This window comes from Papio anubis, chromosome 4 (assembly GCF_008728515.1).
Source record: "Papio anubis isolate 15944 chromosome 4, Panubis1.0, whole genome shotgun sequence".
NCBI classification, from domain to species: domain Eukaryota; kingdom Metazoa; phylum Chordata; class Mammalia; order Primates; family Cercopithecidae; genus Papio; species Papio anubis.
The window spans coordinates 120,984,468-121,001,865 of NC_044979.1; the positions used below are offsets into that span (position 1 = coordinate 120,984,468).

General features: G+C 47.3%; 1 protein-coding gene across 1 annotated transcript in view; it reads right to left on the reverse strand.

Moving 5' to 3' along the window:
• COBL (cordon-bleu WH2 repeat protein) overlaps positions 1–17,398 on the reverse strand; it is a 299,738-nt gene that overhangs the window by 193,439 nt on the left and 88,901 nt on the right. The window contains 1 exon segment of the mRNA XM_031665428.1: positions 9,644–9,847. Coding sequence (XP_031521288.1) covers positions 9,644–9,847 — 204 coding nt within the window.

Here is a 17,398-nt window from a genome sequence, read left to right on the forward strand (position 1 = left end):
GGACAGTGGACATTTATTTTTTGGTTAAGGAAATGGAAGGAAACTGGCATAAAAGTACATACTTAATTTAACAAGTGATTACAGATCACCTAGCGGGTGCAGTGTGTTACTAGGCCAACTGGAAAACTCTAAAATAAATAAAATTTTGTCTCTGAACTCAAAATACTTGCAAAGCCCTAGGTGCGTGACCAGCCAGAGATTCTCATTCATTCCTCCGTGACCCTGAGCATGAGCTGCGGGGCCCTAACACTGAGCCATAAACCCACAGACAAACCCAATCCTGCAAGAATCCCTAAAGTGCCTTCTTTCTCATCCCACTGCTACAAGAAAAGAGCATCGATAATGTTCTCATTGACACAAGCAATGCTCAAAGCTATCTCCATGACAATATCTACCCTCACCCACTCTCCAGGAAGTGATTAAGGAACAGCAGGTGCCAATGAGGAAGATACTAGACACCCCTGGGAAATGGGTGCTGGTGGTGGCGGGAGAACCTGATGGGGCCCGGGCAGCCCCAACCCTCCAGAACCTCACAGTGGGGCTTGCAGGCTAATAACTACCATGAGTTCTGATTCTTTCAGATCCTGGGTAAAAACTTTCATCTCAATGAAGAGCTCCAGGAAACAAAACGGAGAACATCACCATGCACCTGCAGACACGACAGTCCACAGAGAACCCTCAGCATAGGGAACAGACTTCTTAAATATGGGAACACCACAGGCTCCTGACCACATCCTGTGTATCCGTGATGAGCCTGTGGCCACACCGTGCACTGCCCATGGTGTCCTCCAGTCCTCTTGCGGTCTGAGGATGGGGAGCTGGTCCCTGGGTTTCCATGAGGCAGGGGAGCTGGGGTCCACTCTCACTCCATCTGACCTGACTCGCTTTCCCTCTAATCCCCACCAAGAGGCTGTTTCTACCCAGTAAACCGATACAAATCAGTTGTCAAAGAACACAAAAAATTGTACAAATGCTACTACTGTGATCCTCTGTTCTTTTAGTCCAATAACTGGAGACAGGTTTGGAGCATCTAGAGAGGTGAAAGGGAATAGACAGTCCGGGGGCTCCACAGCTTTTCCCCCGCACAGAGAATAATCCCACCTGGCCACAACAGAAGCCAGTATGCGGTGTGCTCACAGAGGAGTATATTAATTCCAGCCAAATAAATAGTTGAGTGCCCAAATCTCCACCTTGTGCGCTAAATGGATCTCCACAATCTGCTGGTCAGTCCTCCACAATGTGGGCCTTTGCATCCATGCCCCACCCCATGAAGGCAGCTCTGCCTGGCGAGTGCTCCTCATGTGAAAGCTGCCATGACATCTTCAGCAGTTGAGGGTGGGAGTAGATCATCAACAACCCACCTGCCCAAATTTAAATTGCAGGGTGGCAAAACTCTGCCCCCAAACACTGTAAGAACATGATAATAAAACCCAGTCTCCACAGACATGGGTTATCAGATGTGCTTAAGTTACTTGCAGGGCACAGTTATCCTCTCAACCTGGAGGAGACCTCAGACACCATCCCTTCCCAGGGCTGGAACCTGCACCCAGGACAGTGGGTCTTCCACATGAAAGTGGGAAGTCTGGGGGCTGCCAGGAGCTCCAGCTTTGGCTGCTGCTTTGCTCTCTCTGGGGCTGCCTCTATTTGTGCCAGGTAAACACAGTTTTCTAAGGAAGACCTGACTTGGCAGCATAAAAAACCTGGACACACACAAACTCGACCCTGTGAGGACATGGGTCCAATAGCAGGAACTTGTTTTATGACGTTTCCTGCAGGGTTTGACATTCTGTGTGATCCTTCCCAGGCTCATGTAAAATGCAGCTTGATTGACTACTTCTCCACTACACACTTTTCTGGAGCATGTCTTTGCCCAGCAAGGTGTGAGGGGATGCCGTTTCTGGTACTCTGCACCACGCCCTTTAAGTTGCTACTGGCTGACATTTGCAAATGCCAAACTCCAAACAATCCGCCAGTTCTTTCAAGCCTGCTTTGACGCTACTGGAGAATTCACCCAGAGGGAGGCCACCCTTGGGGCAACGGCAGTGCCAACAATGGACAGAGAAGCAGAGCTGCTGCCTACTCCCTGTGGGTTTTCCTTACACGCTCATCAGATCCCAACCTGTCTCTCATCTCCTGAGGACAAAGGATTAATGATTCTCTAATTGGGTGTGACAAGTGCATCCCTCCACAAGACCTCAGTAGGTCACTGGGCCACTGGGCCACTGAGCCACGGGCAAGTGGAAGAGGCTGCCTGGCCACTCACACATTCTCGCCACCTCCTGGGTCTGGTCTCCCCTCCATACTACCTCTGATAGAGCAGCCCCACCCTGATCTGCAGCTTTGTCCATTGATTAGGGATTGGGTGTGATTTCCCACATCGGCACTGGGTGCAGTGATGGCGCTTGGAGCAGCCTGCCTGGGATGAAATCCTGGTACCACTGCTCACTGCCTCTCTGACCTGGGTGGCGCTGACTGCATCCTCTGTGCCTCAGTTTTATTACTGGTGAGAGCAGAATGACAGTGCCCACCTCACAGGGTGGATAGAGTTTTACGTGAAGTAACATTTTTAAGGCACCAAGCACAGTGCCAGGCATGTAGTAGGCACAAGGTCAGTGCTTGCTAAACAAATGAGTTAATTTGTTCCTACCTTTTCTATTTTGGATTCTACATAGTAAGGCATTCGCCTAGCGCAGGGCAAAGGATCACCTGTCTGTATGTTGCCAAATGCCGTCCTGCTCTCAGCAAATACCAAGATATTAGACCCTTTCAAAGCAGCATCTTTGAAGCAATGCAAAATAGTTTCTCGGATTGTACAAAGAATAAAACTAAGACAGTTAGACCCTCTCAGAATGTCAAACAAAGAGTCAGGTATGTTAGGAAAGTGACTAGGGCTAGGGCTCTCCCTGGCCTCAGGGATGATCCCATAGGATCGCCATTTTCATTGACTACACAGACATCAAGAAAATCTCAATCTCTTTCCTTCTCTCTCTGCCTCTCCTTCTCTTTCTCTTATCTATCTATATTCAGGTTAAATCCCAGGTTCAACGGAAAGATAAAAGACAGTAAAAAAATGGAATGATTACCATAAAATTAAGATAGCAGGGGTAGTGGGAGTTATAAGAACAGGCCTTTCAGGTTTCTCTCCCCTTCCTCCTCAATATCGTTTTTACCTCTAACTTCTTTACCTCTGTTCCCCCAAATGCCTTTTAAGTGCTCATAAGGTAGAGGTAAATGTTACTTTGTTGTTGTTATGGTCTCTGATTTTAAACTTAACAAGTGACTATAGTTATTATACTTCTTTAAAAATAATATTTTCCAAATGTGTACAGATGTCAAAAATTTTTTTTGTTTGAGTCAGTGACTTCAATTAGGAAAAAAAAAAAAAAAAAAACTGGTTTCCTTTCATAGGTGGTTCTTTTTGAAATCTTAGCAGAGCCCTAGATGAGAAACGGACAGCCTGTCCCAATACCCGTCCTAGTGTAGAGGGGCCACTGTCCCTCAGAAAGCAGGCAACAGCAAAAGATTGCTTGGGGAACACACAATTGGGACATGGATGTCAGAGAGGCCAAGTCCTACTTCCATTTCCATCACACCCTGGCCAATGAATTACTCTTCTCTAATTGAGGGGACTTCTATCTACATTACAAGCCAGCTGTCCTACCAGATCCTCAGACCCCAGTCAGTGTGGAAATGGACTGAAAAATACTCTGTGATGAGGCTGCCAAGGGTCGTTCTTGAGCCACTGACACAAATCATGCCTATAGTCCCCCTGTTCATGCCACCCCACCAGTGAGACCTTGGGCTCATTCTTAGGACCACATACTCATCGAATATCCCTGACATCTAGCAGAGCCAGTGGCATGCACCATAGCAGGGGACTGCAACTTTAAGACGCAATCTGAACCTTCAGGGCTTGCTGAAACACAGGTTGCTGGGCTCCTCCCCAGTATTTCTACTCAGGGGGTCTGGGGAGGGGCTGGGAATTTGCGTTTCTAACAAGTTCTCAAGTGAAGCCATTGCTGCTGGTCTGGAATCCTACTTTAAGAATTACTAGACTCTAAGTACCCAGGACATGCACACTTAGCACGTATGTGTTAAGTAAACAGGTCACTCAGTGCCAAGCTTACAAATCACTTTAAGGTAGCTGTAGCTACTTCCCAACACAAAGTTAAAACAAATTTAATTTGCATGAACTGTCAAATCTTAAACTGGTCCAGAGTGGCCTAGTTTCTTGTGTGGGACCTAAGCTCTAGATGAGGCAGACTCTGGAGTAGCAGAGTCAAGCCCTGGGAGACAGTCCAGTCTGACGGCTGGGTCTTCTACAGCAGCGGTCCCCAGCCCTCCGCCATAGACGAGGACTGGTCAATGGTGTGTTAGAAGCCAGGTTGCACAACAGGTGAGCAGTGAACAAGCAAGCATTTCCCCCTGAGCTCCATCTCCTGTGCGACCACAGCGGCACTGGATTCTCACAGGAGCGTCAACCCTATTGTGAACGGTGTATGCGCTCCTTATGAGAACCTAATGATACACACAATGCGCTTGAATCATCCCAAAGCCATCCCTGGCCTGGTCTGTGGAAAAACTGTCTTCCACAAAACCAGTCCCTGGTGCCAAAAATCTTGTGGCCTGCTGCACTACAGGCAGTTCATGCCAACGAGGCCCTACACAAAAGGACACATCAGCAGAACACAAAAAGGGTCAATGTGGAGACAGGTGACCTGAGGAAGCCCAGAACCGGGGAAGTCTGGTGGCTAGAGAGGCAGGACCCTAGGTGTGAGGCTGAGGTCTCTGTAAGGATGCAGTTTCAGAGAGGCCTGGGTCCCAGGCTGTCAACTGAGGTGGGCAGGAGCCTACCTCGCAGATGCAAATCAGAAGCCACGTCACCAGAAACGGAACCCATGACTAACACCAGAGCTACAGTGAGGAGGATGGTGTCAGAACTCCGAGAATTGGCCAAGCCCTCACAAACCGAAACACCTCCTAGGGCCAAGCAGTTGCTACCAGTCTTTGAGGGCTCTCATGATGTGAGTTTAGGGAGAGATGGGGGTTGTCGCTAACTGGAGAGGGAATGCCTTCTGTAAAGGCATCCACATTTCAAAACTGTTAAAAGACAATGCTGGCCAGGTGCAGTGGCTCACATCTGTAATCCCAGCACTCTGGGAGGCCGAGGCAGGCAGGTCACTTGAGGTCAGGAGTTTGAAACCACCCTCGCCAACATGGCGAAACCCCACCTCTACTAAAAATACAAAAATTAGCCGGGCGTAGTGGCAGGCACTTGTAATCCAGCTACTCAGGAGACTGAGGCAGGAGAATTGCTTGAACTTGAGAGGCGGAAGTTAAAGTGAGCCGAGATTGTGCCATTGCACTCCAGCCTGGGTGGCAGAGCAAGACTCCATCTCAAAAAAAAAAAAGTGCAGGTTACCAAAGTGGGCTCTGGCTCCCAGGAACTTACTCTATTGAAAAGGGAAGTCTTCTAATAGAAGCATAATCACACCAAGGTGCACATGACTTGTAACCTTGTGACTTTCAGAACAGCCTTCTTGGGGCCTACTCAACAGTGCATGGCAGCAAAGCTGTCCTCTCAAAGGTTACTTCCTTCAGTCCAGGGCCAGGACCTCATACCCAAGAGTGCAAGGCCAAGGCCACAGCCCTTCAGAGGCCTCCAGGAGACCACACATGTGCTCCATCAATACCTTCACAGGACAGAGAAGGCTGAAGGTCCCTCCCAGCCTCTCTTCCCTTGTACCTGAAAACAGGTGAGCCCTCTACAGAAGGAACATGGAGGCCCAACACCTGTTGCTGCAAGAGTCCTGTGCTGTTTCACAAGGAGAGGGACCTAGAACTCCCTGCACAGGTCTAAGCTTGTCTGTTGTAAAGGGGGTGTAATGGCCTGGAGAGGCGGAATCACAGGACTGAAAATGAGGCAGATTTCCTCTCTTCTGCAAAAGGAAGGCTTGCCTTCTTCTGTCCCAGCCCTTGGCCTTGAACACCAGCTTGGCTGCAAGGCACTGACCACATCACAACGATACAGCCCAACACACTAAATACCTGACACCCTTTTGTAAAGGGCTCTTCGAAGATCTTTTCTTTTTTTTTTTTTTTTTAGACGGAGTCTCACTCTTGCCCAGGCTGGAGTGCACAGGCACAAATCTTGGCTCATTGCAACCTCTGCCTCCTGGGTTCAAGTGACTCTCCTGCCTCAACTTCCCAAGTAGCTAGGATTACAGGCAAGCACCACCACGTCCAGCTAATTTTTTTTACTTTTAGTAGAGACAGGTTGGCCAGGTTGGTCTCAAACTCCTGACCTCAGGTGATCTGCCCACCTCAGCCTCCCAAAGTCCTGGGATTACACGCATGAGCCACTGCACCTGACTGAAAGATCTTTTCTTTTCTTACACCTCAATTAAAGTGATGTGATGGTGGCCTCTGTCCAGCAGCAGTGTGGGGTGCTGGTAATACCACATCCTTAAGGTAGGCCAGAACATTTCCCCTGTGAACGGCCCAGAGCACCAATTCTCAAGTTTTAATCTGTAAGAACAGACTCCAACTTTTATTTATGTTTCTAAATTCAAGGGAAGTTTAAAAAAAAAATCACTGATTTTCCAAATGGGATTATCAGCATCCAATTACTAATGTGTTTCCTTTGCGGAATATTACATGTCAGGGAATAACACAGTTAAGGGGCTGACTATAAATTACAAACTCCTTGCTTACCCTATGAAAAGGTGGCATGTTCTTTACTAAACCCACTTTTTAAGACAGAAGAGAGAAACCACAACGACAAAAAATAAGTAGATCTATTTTAAGCAAGGGTCAGGAATGTAACTGCAGCCCACTCTTATATTACTAAAGAGCATAACATCAAACCAATTCCCAAAGCAAGGAGCTGCTGCATCCACAATAGTTATCCCACCAAAGACCCACTGGAGGCAGCTCACAGCCGCTGCTATCACTCACTGATGCTTCAGGAAACCATGAGAGGGGATAATAATTCACTACTTAAGAAAAACAACGTTATTTTAATACTCCATACCTAAGGCTGCACCTATTCTCAGTCACTACATTACAAAACTACCTGGTGGCAACCTCTACTTTATAAGGGAAATAAAAGAAATGAAAGCATTTTTTTAAAATAATATTTTTACTTTTGGAATGGGCATTCTATTCTTTCCTCATGCATTTGTAAAACTGGATCCATGAACTGCAGAATTAAGACATGATCCACAATGCCATTTTCTTTCCTTTTCTTTCTTTCTTTTTCTTTTTCTGAGATGGAGTTTCACTCTTGTTGCCCAGGCTGCAGTGTAATGGCATGATCTCGGCTCACCACAATCTCCACCGCCCGGGTTCAAGCGATTCCCCTGCCTCAGCCTTCCGAGTAGCTGGGATTACAGATTATCTGCCACCACGTCCAGCTAATTTTTTTGTATTTTTAGTAGAGACGGGGTTTTGCCATGCTGGCCAGGCTGCTCTTGAACTCCTGACATCAGGTGATCCGCCCACCTCGGTCTCCCAAAGTGCTGGGATTACAGGCGTGAGCCACTGTGCCTGGGCCACAATGCCATTTTCTAAACAAAATATGTACCTAGGAATTGGGCTACAATCTAAGAACTGCGAGTAAACCCTAATATACCCACTGAGAAAATTTCATGCATATGCTAAAGTGTCTTTTAAAACTATAATAATGTGACTAATTTCTTAAGTTACAAAGTTGTATAGGAAAAGTGTACCATGGCCTACGACTACTTTATAAAACAAAGAAACTCACAGAAACTCCTGTCACTCCACTGTGCATGAACCCTGGAGGGAAAGCCTATCGAATTGCTGCAAGAGACAGTGGCTTCCGGTGGACCAGGCTTTGAGCCCAGGCACCTCCCACCTTGACCCACTGTAGATAGCTAACTGCGCCTGAGCCCTCCTGCTATGACCACAGCCACAGGACCCCCACTGAGGAGCAACCTCCAGTTCTAGCCCAGTGGCACCACACTGGAGGGCAGGTTGGCCTCACCTGGTGCAGCTGCAATACTGTATCCCATAACTCAACAGTTCCAATCCTAGGCATACTCCGAGGCCTCGAGCAACGCCCCCCAAATTTTTATTCACTTATCTCACAAAATACTTTTGAAAAACGTATGTACCCCTTTGCCAATTAAACTATCACCTGGAATTTTGATTATAAACTGGTTAATTTGAAAAAGTAACAAAATAGTTGCAAAGGATTAGGTAATTTCAACTATAATCTAAATACTGGTATTTTAAAATAAAATGCTTACATCACTTTTTAAAAGGCATCTGTGAGAATAAAAACACCCAGGGTGATTTAATTTTCCCCATTATCCATTAAAATTACTCAAGCAAATTGCTTCATAAGAATAAAACATTTTATATCATTTCTTTTTTTCTGGAGATCAAGTTTCACTCTTGTTGCCCAGGCTGGAGTGGAATGGCACGATCTCGGTTCACTGCAACCTCTGTCTCCTGGGTTCGAGCAATTCTCCTGCCCTCAGCCTCCCGAGTAGCTGGGACTACAGGCATGCACCACTATGCCTGACTAATTATTTTGCGTTTTTAGTTGGTTTCACCATTTTGGCCAGGCTGGTCTCATACTTCTGACCTCAAGTGATCTGCCTGCCTCGGCCTCCCAAAATGATGGGACTACAGGCCACCGTGCCCAGCCCATTTTATATCATTTCTTAGTCTCCTTGTTTTCTTATAAACGTTGCTTCAATTCACTGCTGCATCAGAATTACACAAATATACATGTATGCTTGAAAGTTTTTGTAATTAATCATTCTATCATACTTCTCTACAGTAAAAACATGTATAAATTCTAGTTAACTTTTCTGTGACTTCGCTAGTTTTTTTATTATACATTGGGTTATCACTAAAAGCATCAGTAAGAATAGCACAAAACTATTCAAACAAAATTATGATATATTTTGATCAATGTCAAACATAAAATGTGCAAGTCTATTGGTCACAAACTTGAAATGTTATGATGAAGGAGGCTTTGCCAATGTTTCAGCTGCACCTTTTGTGAGTGAAGTGGCATGGGACACTCAGCCACAGGCAGATCAGTCCTGAGAAGAGTGCATGTGGGAAATGAGGGTCTCAAATTCAAGCCCTTAAATTGGAAATCCATGATTGGGTTGGTTTATTCCTTCATTTAAACCTGAAATATTTTCACTTTAGAAAGTTGATTGCCAGTTGTACACACACCGCCACAGGTTGCTGCAAGTAGCTGTGGGAATGGCTAATTCAGGAGGCTGCCCTCCTGGCTGGGTCCCTTCAGAGCCGAGGATGCCTGAGACACACTGTGGCTGCTGCCCCACCCAGGGGTGTAGGTCACCACTGCACCTGCCCTCCTTTCTGAGCCTGCCTCCTCATAGGAGGGAGCCCTGGAGCCCCAGCTCTCCTAAGCATCTGGTGAGCCATCATGGCTGGGCCAGTTAGCATAAGCCCACCCCCGCTGAGACAGTCCAGGCTGCTCTAAGTGGTCACTAGGCCCGATTTATATCCATGAGGTCCCTGAGGTCAGACCCGATGAGGAAGAAAACACAATACGTCAATATCTGCCTTTCCATTCTCCCCGCTATACTCGCAAAGTGAGTACAGCGACTCCTCCTGCAGCACTGGCTCTCACCTCCCATTGAGCACGCTCCTCTTCTCCAGCCCACTGGGCAGGACCACGGTGACGTCCACGGTGCTGGCCCTCAGCGCCTCCTTCATGCGAACCAAGTTCTGCTGTGACCCAAGGGCCCCGTCGTGGGGGGGCTTCTGGTCGCTGTGCACGTGCAGAGTGGCAGCCTTTCCAGGAGGTGGGGGAGCACGAGCCTTCATCTTCCTCCTTAAAAACCACAACACAGAGGCACGGAGTGAGTGGCAATGTTCCTACCTGCCTAGGAATAATTCATTCTTACACACACTCAGGTCTGTCTTCAGGAGCGCCTTCCGAGTGCTATGGCCTTTTTAAAATCAGTGTCCCCCAAACAAGTAAAAACTAATAAAGTAAACAAAACAGAGAAAGGGTTATTGAAAGGGAGCATTCCCAGAAAGAAACACCTTAGAAATGTGCTAGCTGTTGGGGAGGTACACAAGCCTGTTTTCACAGGATCTGGTCAAGGGGAGGGTGGGTGCAGCGGGGTTTGGACTGACCCTTCTGAATTGTCACGGGGATGACACATCACACGAATTAATGATCACAATGAATCAGGTGGGCTCGCTGACACGTGCAACACTCTATTAAATCCTGCCCCAGCTCCAAATCTATGGCCAGCCTGCACTTATTCCCAACAAACAATCTGTACCCAGCTACTCAGAGGCACCCCTGTGATAGAATTTCATCCAACCTCCCTCCCCACATCCAGTGTCACCACCCTGTTCCAAGCCCTCATCTCTATGGCACACACAAAGGTGGAGTCACGTGAATCATACACGGTACACAATCCACCCTTCCCTCCACAGTGTGACTGGAAGCAGCCTGCAAGGACTGTTGTCTTCTCAGGCCTGACTTTGCTTGGGGCATGTACTGCTTACACGCCTGGCAGGGCCCACTGGCTGTGGCCTAAGCTGCAACCAGCAGGCTGCAAGGGCCCCAGGGAAGTTTGTTTGCCCAGCAGAGTGCTGTGTGCATTAGTGTGTGCATGCATGTGTGTGTGCCTGCATGTGCACGTGTACACATTAAAGTTAGCCAACATTTTAAAAATTGGAATATGTCACACTAACAAAATGAATTTTGGCCTGCTTTTGGGAGAAAACATTTGATGAAGTCTAGACATCTTCACAATAAAAAACGGCTGTGTGTTTCCATCTGGATCTACTGACCGCAGGACCTGTTCACTCAGTGACATCACACATCTGTGCCCTGTAGGGCTGTAAACACATATCCAAACTTCCAGAGAGTCTGAAGATCTCCACCAGCCCTAGACCTGAACCATTCTTCAATGTCCTCCACTCTTCTGGCAATTGGCCTACAGCTCCAGTTTCCAGAAGCTGTTTACTTTTAGAATGGGCATTCTGTTCTTTCCTCATGCATTTGTAAAACTAGATCCATGGACTGCAGAATTAAGACATGATCCACAATGCCATTTTCTTTCCTTTTCTTTCTTTTTTTTTTCTTTTTGAGATGGAGTTTCACTCTTGTTGCCCAACCAATCCCCAACCATCTTGGCCTCACTGTACTCTCTGCCTCACTTGTTCTGTTCTCAAAGATATGGCTCAAAACAATGTCATCGGAGAACCCATTTCTGGGTGCTCCAGGCCTGGGCACACACATAGCTGAATCAGTGATATATACATTGGCCGCACTGTGGCTGGAAGCACTTGGGAAGCTTAAAACATGCCCAGGTCCTATCATGGACCAGTTAAATCTGAATACCAATTCTATTATTATTTAATAACTCTAGAAGGCAGCAAGGCCATTTGTATTTTCAATATGTAGCATGATGTAGTTCATATTTGTGGGTGCAGTCATCTACCACGTAACAGTGCTTCAGTCACTGAAGGATCACATATACAAAGGTGGTCCCATAAGACCGTAATACCTTTTCTATGGTGAGATATGCTGAGACATACAAATGCTTACTACTGTGTTACAGTTGCCTATAGTGCTCAGCACAGTAACAAGCTGCAAAGGTTTGCAGCCCAGGAACAATAGGCTATAGCATACAGCTAGGTGTGTAGTAGGCTGTACCATGTAGGTTTGTGTTGGGTACATTCTGTGATGTTCACACAAAGATGAAATCGCTTAAGGATACATTTCTCAGCATGCACCCCATCATTAAGCTATGTATAACTGTGCTTAAAAATGCTTATTGATGACGATGATATTGACACGGCTGAAAATCATACATAGTTCCTGACTACAAGAAACACTGCAGACTTACAAAAGCCTGAGATAGGAATGAAAAAGAGATTGCAGAATAAGAAATGTTTCAAAGAGCCAAGCTTTCTGAGGGAGAAAAAACCTGAGTAGACCACATTAGTGGGCTGTCTACCCTAACACCCTAGCCAAGGAGGCCTTGAACTGTCTTAAAGATGAGCAGAAATTTCAGATATGAGAAAAAGAGACAAAGCCTGGGGCAGGAGGAGAAGTCCCCAAAGGGAAAAAGAAAAAAAAAGAAAATGCTGTACTGCACATCACAGGAGAAGATGCTAAAACAGCATGCCCGGGCTAGGGACACCTGCCAGAAAGCACTCCAGGGTGTTTGGGATTTCTATTTTATTATTTTTTCTTTTCTGAGATGGAATCTCATTGTATTGCCCAGGTTGGACTGCAATGGAACAATCTTGGCCCACTGTAACCTCCGCCTCCCAGGTTCAAGTGATTCTCCTGACTCAGCCTCCCAAGTAGCTGGGATTACAGGAATGTGCCACCACACCCGGCTAATTTGGTATTTTTAGTAGAGATGGGGTTTCACCATGTTGGTCAGGCTACTCCTGACCACAGGTGATCCGCCTGCATGTGGATGGTCTGTGTGTGTGGGTGGCCTGTGCGTGTGGGTGGGCTGTGTGTGTGGGTGGCCTGTGCGTGTGGGTGGCCTGTGCGTGGGGGTGGCCTGTGGGTGTGGGTGGACTGTGCGTGTGGGTGGCCTGTGCGTGTGGGTGGCCTGTGCGTGTGGGTGGGCTGTGCGTGTGGGTGGCCTGTGGGTGTGGGTGGGCTGTGTTGTGTGGGTGGGCTATGCGTGTGGGTGGGCTATGCGTGTGGATGGCCTGCACAGGCTTAGACCAGGCTTGTTCCCCATTGTCTGTTTTGTGCCTTTCAGTGTGGCTTCTGTTGAACGCAAGCACCATCCTCCAGCTAACACAGTCACAGCACGAAACAGAAAACGCCTGGCTTCCTCTGCCTGTGAGTGGCTCAGCCTGGGAAAGAATGGTTGCTATTTACGCGGGGACTCCTGTGTATCTGTACTCGGTTGTGAATTCATTAGCTTACCAACCAGGGAATGCCTTTCTCAAACATCTGTGCAGATGTCATGTGGTTGAGTCTGAGACTCAGGTGCATGTGGCAGTTTAAAAAGAGCAGGGCTTCTGCACAAGTCTAAAGAGGCCATCAGAGCTGGGAACTTGCCCGGCTCCTGCTGGGCACACCCATAGCAGGTGCTCCTGGCTGGCAGTGCATGCAGGCTGGGTAATCCAGCTTTCCGTCCTCTCACCCCCTCCAGCAGGAGGCAGGGCGAGTCCTTGGGACTCAGCAGGGAATGAATCACAGCGCACACAACTCAAGCTTCCTTTGATCCCTCCAGGTTGAAAAAGCTGCATGTGCCCTGGCAGGAACTGTTTATAAAATGAAAAAATATATATATGAAAACATTTCTGCCATTTCCAAGGTCATCGACCATAGCTCCAAATGATTTTAGCTTAAAACCATCACACATTTACTAAGTTTCAGGATGCCACTTGTTAATCCCCACATCAGCTGGAAGCTCCCAGCTGGGTTTTTATGCTGAGAGCTCTTCAACACGCAGCAGAAGGCTTGAAATCCACTCACTGAAAGTCAGAGGATCTTAGGTGACACGGTGCAGTGAATGCGAATCGCAGGTGTGGGGCCCAGGTAGCTGAATTAAAACCTAAGTCTATAGGTGACAGCTACTGCCCAGCCAGGCTGGTCAGGCTGAGGTAGACAGGGACCGCATGCTGAAAAGGGAAAATTCACGCATCTCTGTACTTTCCCAGACCCCGAGTTCAAAAGCACTATGCTTTAGGTTTCTTCCATCTTTCCAGCTGGAAACGTCATCTGTGGACATGAAGGTATAACAATTTCTTACTGTCCAAGAAAAGTGGACTGGGAAATCCACAGTGATCCTGAGGCCAGCTGACCTGAATGGCACGCCTACAGCATGGGTGCCTGTTTACCATGTTGGCTACTCTGGCTGGCTGCTGGCAACCCGCATGTGCTTAAACGGAATTTCAGAGAGAAACCAGGCACACCCGGCTCTCCTGGCTCAGAGAGTCTGTTTACGCTGCAGGCAGAAGGGAGTTGCCATTCTCTTTCCATGAGATTCTTCAGCAATAGGATGTTTGCTTCGTCCTGTTTACAAACTGTACATAAGCTGCGTCTAGTTTGTGTCTGGCTACTTATTTGCAGCCACAGTTGTAGATTTCCCTCTACCAAGGGACGAGGAACCATGACTTTCTTGTTCATCACTGGTAAGTGAAGTGCTGGCCCCAGGGAAGGAATTCGGTCACCACTGTGTGCGTGAGTGCCTGAGTGCGTGAGTGAGTGAGTGAGTGAGTGAGTGAGTGAGTGAGTGAGTTGGGATTCAGCTGCCGAGTCAGTGCCCAGCTTCATAGCAATAATAAAAAGTCAGAAAGATGTCCAGAAACAAATGCCCAAAAAACAACTGAGTGCTACCGCAGCATGCAGAACTGGTTACCAGAGGGGAATGAGGAATCCTCGCATCCTATACCAGCTCCCACATCCCTGAGTCCCACACTAATCTGATTTAAGCCCTCATTTTCTAAACATGCCATGATCCAGCCACCATGCCACGCTGTGTATGTTCAATACCCCCGGCAACTTCATATGACAAGCGTATTCTCCCCATTTTACAGACAAGGTAGCTGAGGATCCGACCAGTTAAGTAACCTTCTCACAATCACACAGCTTCAAAAGACTGGAATTCTAGCCCAGGTCTTTCTGAGCCTAGCACACCACCTACACATTTTGCACCACTGCCTCCATCCATAATTACTTCCTGAAAACAAAAGACATCAGGGCTCCTGGCAGACTGATGTTAGGATGTCTGGACTCCTCGACACATACTAGAACGCTGGCATCCTGCAGTGCTGGCTGATGAGAGGGGTCAGGTTAGAGAATACTCTGCAGTGAAGGTTTCCAGCACATAATTGCAGAGACACCCCCTTTACTCTGATGTGGGATCTGGACAAGACTTCTTTGCAAATTCAGTTGGGCCTCCAAGAACTTCCTTCAGTGCTCAAGGTTCCACGAGGCTCAGATGGTCTCATGGGGACTGTGTTCAACTGCCTCAGGAGACAGAGGAAGAGCTGGAGTCACAGCGAGATGGATGGACGTCCCCAGGTGTGACATGAGGTAGGTGGCAGAGCTGGGACAAGCCCCAGGTCAGTCTCGAGCATCCCTGAATACTCGAGTCAGGTGCTTCTTTGAGTATCTGATGAAGGCCATGGACCTTCTTCTAGGCAAGATGCACTCCAGCCTGCCTGCCACCAGCCAGGAGCACCTGCGATGGGTGTACCCAGCAGGAGCTGGGCAAGGTCCCAGCTCTGATGACTTCCTTAGACTTGTGCAGAGACCCTGCTCTTTTTAAACTGCTACATGCCCCTGGGTCTCAGACTCCCAAGCCTCTTCCTTGTACATTATTTCTGTAAACCATCCTGATGACCAGGGACTCCAGATTAAGACTCCATGTAATACCTTCTCTTGGAGTTCGGCACCTCCCAAGCTCAGGGCAATGTTCCTGTGAAGACAAGAATTCCTTCTAATAGAGGAGAAGAGCTATCAGAGGAAAGTCCCATCAAAGCTTTCCCTACTTTCTTGGCCCCTGCAAACAAAACGGAAAGCCAGAAAAACAGTCAACAGAAGATCCAGAGAAGTAAGGGCTGAAATATGTGTGTATGAAACAATCACACTGCAGCCTGCAGAACTGCGGCATAAAAACAATAAATATCACACTGGTGCAATAAGCCAGGGAGAAATGACTTTACCCATCAAAACACCACATTTCAGGGCACACAAAGGCACTGCCTGCTGAAAGTCTGCCCCAGGACACTGCACAGCTCAACACCATCCACCGAATCCTGGTGACATGCTCTAGAGCTGGAAACACATGAGGTCAAATCCAGCCATGATGTGGCCAGGCTGTGCATCTCCCCCAGATAAGCTCCTATAATCTGTAGGCCTCAGTTTCCCCAAGAGCTGAACAGAGAGAGATTTCAGCTTTTATCAGCTGAGTTTATGTGAGGATTAAATGAGATGACTCTTGTAAAGTTTCTGGTAAGACACCGAGACACAGGTAGCACTCAATGACTGGTGGTAATTACAACTTTTTTTTACTATTATTATTAGCATCCTTACTCTTTCTATTAAAAACAAAGAAAAGAAGCAAGCCTCTTGTCTCTGCAAGGGTAGAGTAGAAGTTGTCTCCTTAAAATGCCTAATAAAAGCTCATTTATGCAGCAAACGCATTCATAACTGCCTAAGAAATCCTACACAATAGAATTTCACAGCTTTGACCCGGGGGTGGGGGAAGCTTTCAGTAATTCAACATAAAAAGATTAGCTTTCTAGATAGGATTCTCTAAGACATAATAACAAAACATATCCATAACACTCACCAAACTAAACTTCAGGGCCTGTAGATATGGGAACGCTGATATCTCACAACACATCAAGTAAATATTCAAAGAGGAACATTTGAGAGCCCAGTCCCACAGCTATTACTCAACTACCAGCAAGTGAAGAAAGAGCCTGTCGGTGAGGATCATTTAACTATCAGCAAATACTCCATGCTCATGCTGAGCAGAGCAACCCCTGCTCCAAGTTTCAGATAAAAACAAGAGTTACTACATTGTTCAATATTACAGAAAAAGGATATCTCCTTCAAAAAAAAAAAAAAAGCAGTGCTAGTTTACAGTGAAGTTTGAACATTCTTAACAACTGAAATGGAACAGATCAGAGAAAACTTACTGATTCCCAAACCACCAGGCAATGTTTGCACACATCCCAAGCTGCCCCGGCCCTCGCCTGGAGTGGGTTTGCTTTGCCCCCTAAAAGGAGTGCAAAGGGCTTTCTACCGCACAGCCAATGCCATTCCAGGAGCTAATAGACAGAAACCGCTCCTTGGGCTTCCCTGGAAGAGGAGTGCAGAATGAAGCAGTGCCCTGAGAACTAGCAGAGGCATCTGATCCAATCCAGCTAGTGACTTATTCATAAATGTGCCACCTGATGCAGCTTTTCCCAAGCAAGCCTGCGGTGCCGGCGCCTATACTCCCGGCAATGGAAATCTCAAGTCATTTTGCAGAAAGACAGCGAGTGAACTGTCTTGGTTCACTTGTTCACAAACCCTCCAAGCCTGGAAAATGAGAACGAGACTGCAAGAGTTGTGAGGGAGGAAGGGCAGAGTTCGCCTTTCATCGGGATGCCTGGCAGCAACCTTGCTTCCTTTTCCCAAGGTGCATTCGTCCACCACCTTCTAGCAGTTTTCCAGGGCAGTCAGCCCAGGTGATCCCTTCAGGAGAAAGCCTAATTATACCCAGAGAGACGTGGCAGCTCTGTATCTTAGCTGACCAACCTCAGCATTTGTTGAATTTGTTATAAAGCAATTCTTCTTGCCACCTCTCAGGCATGATTTAGTACACTCTTTTCCTAAAGGAGTTCGATTTTTTTCTTCTCTTCTCCCCCAAAACTATGCAACCAGAAG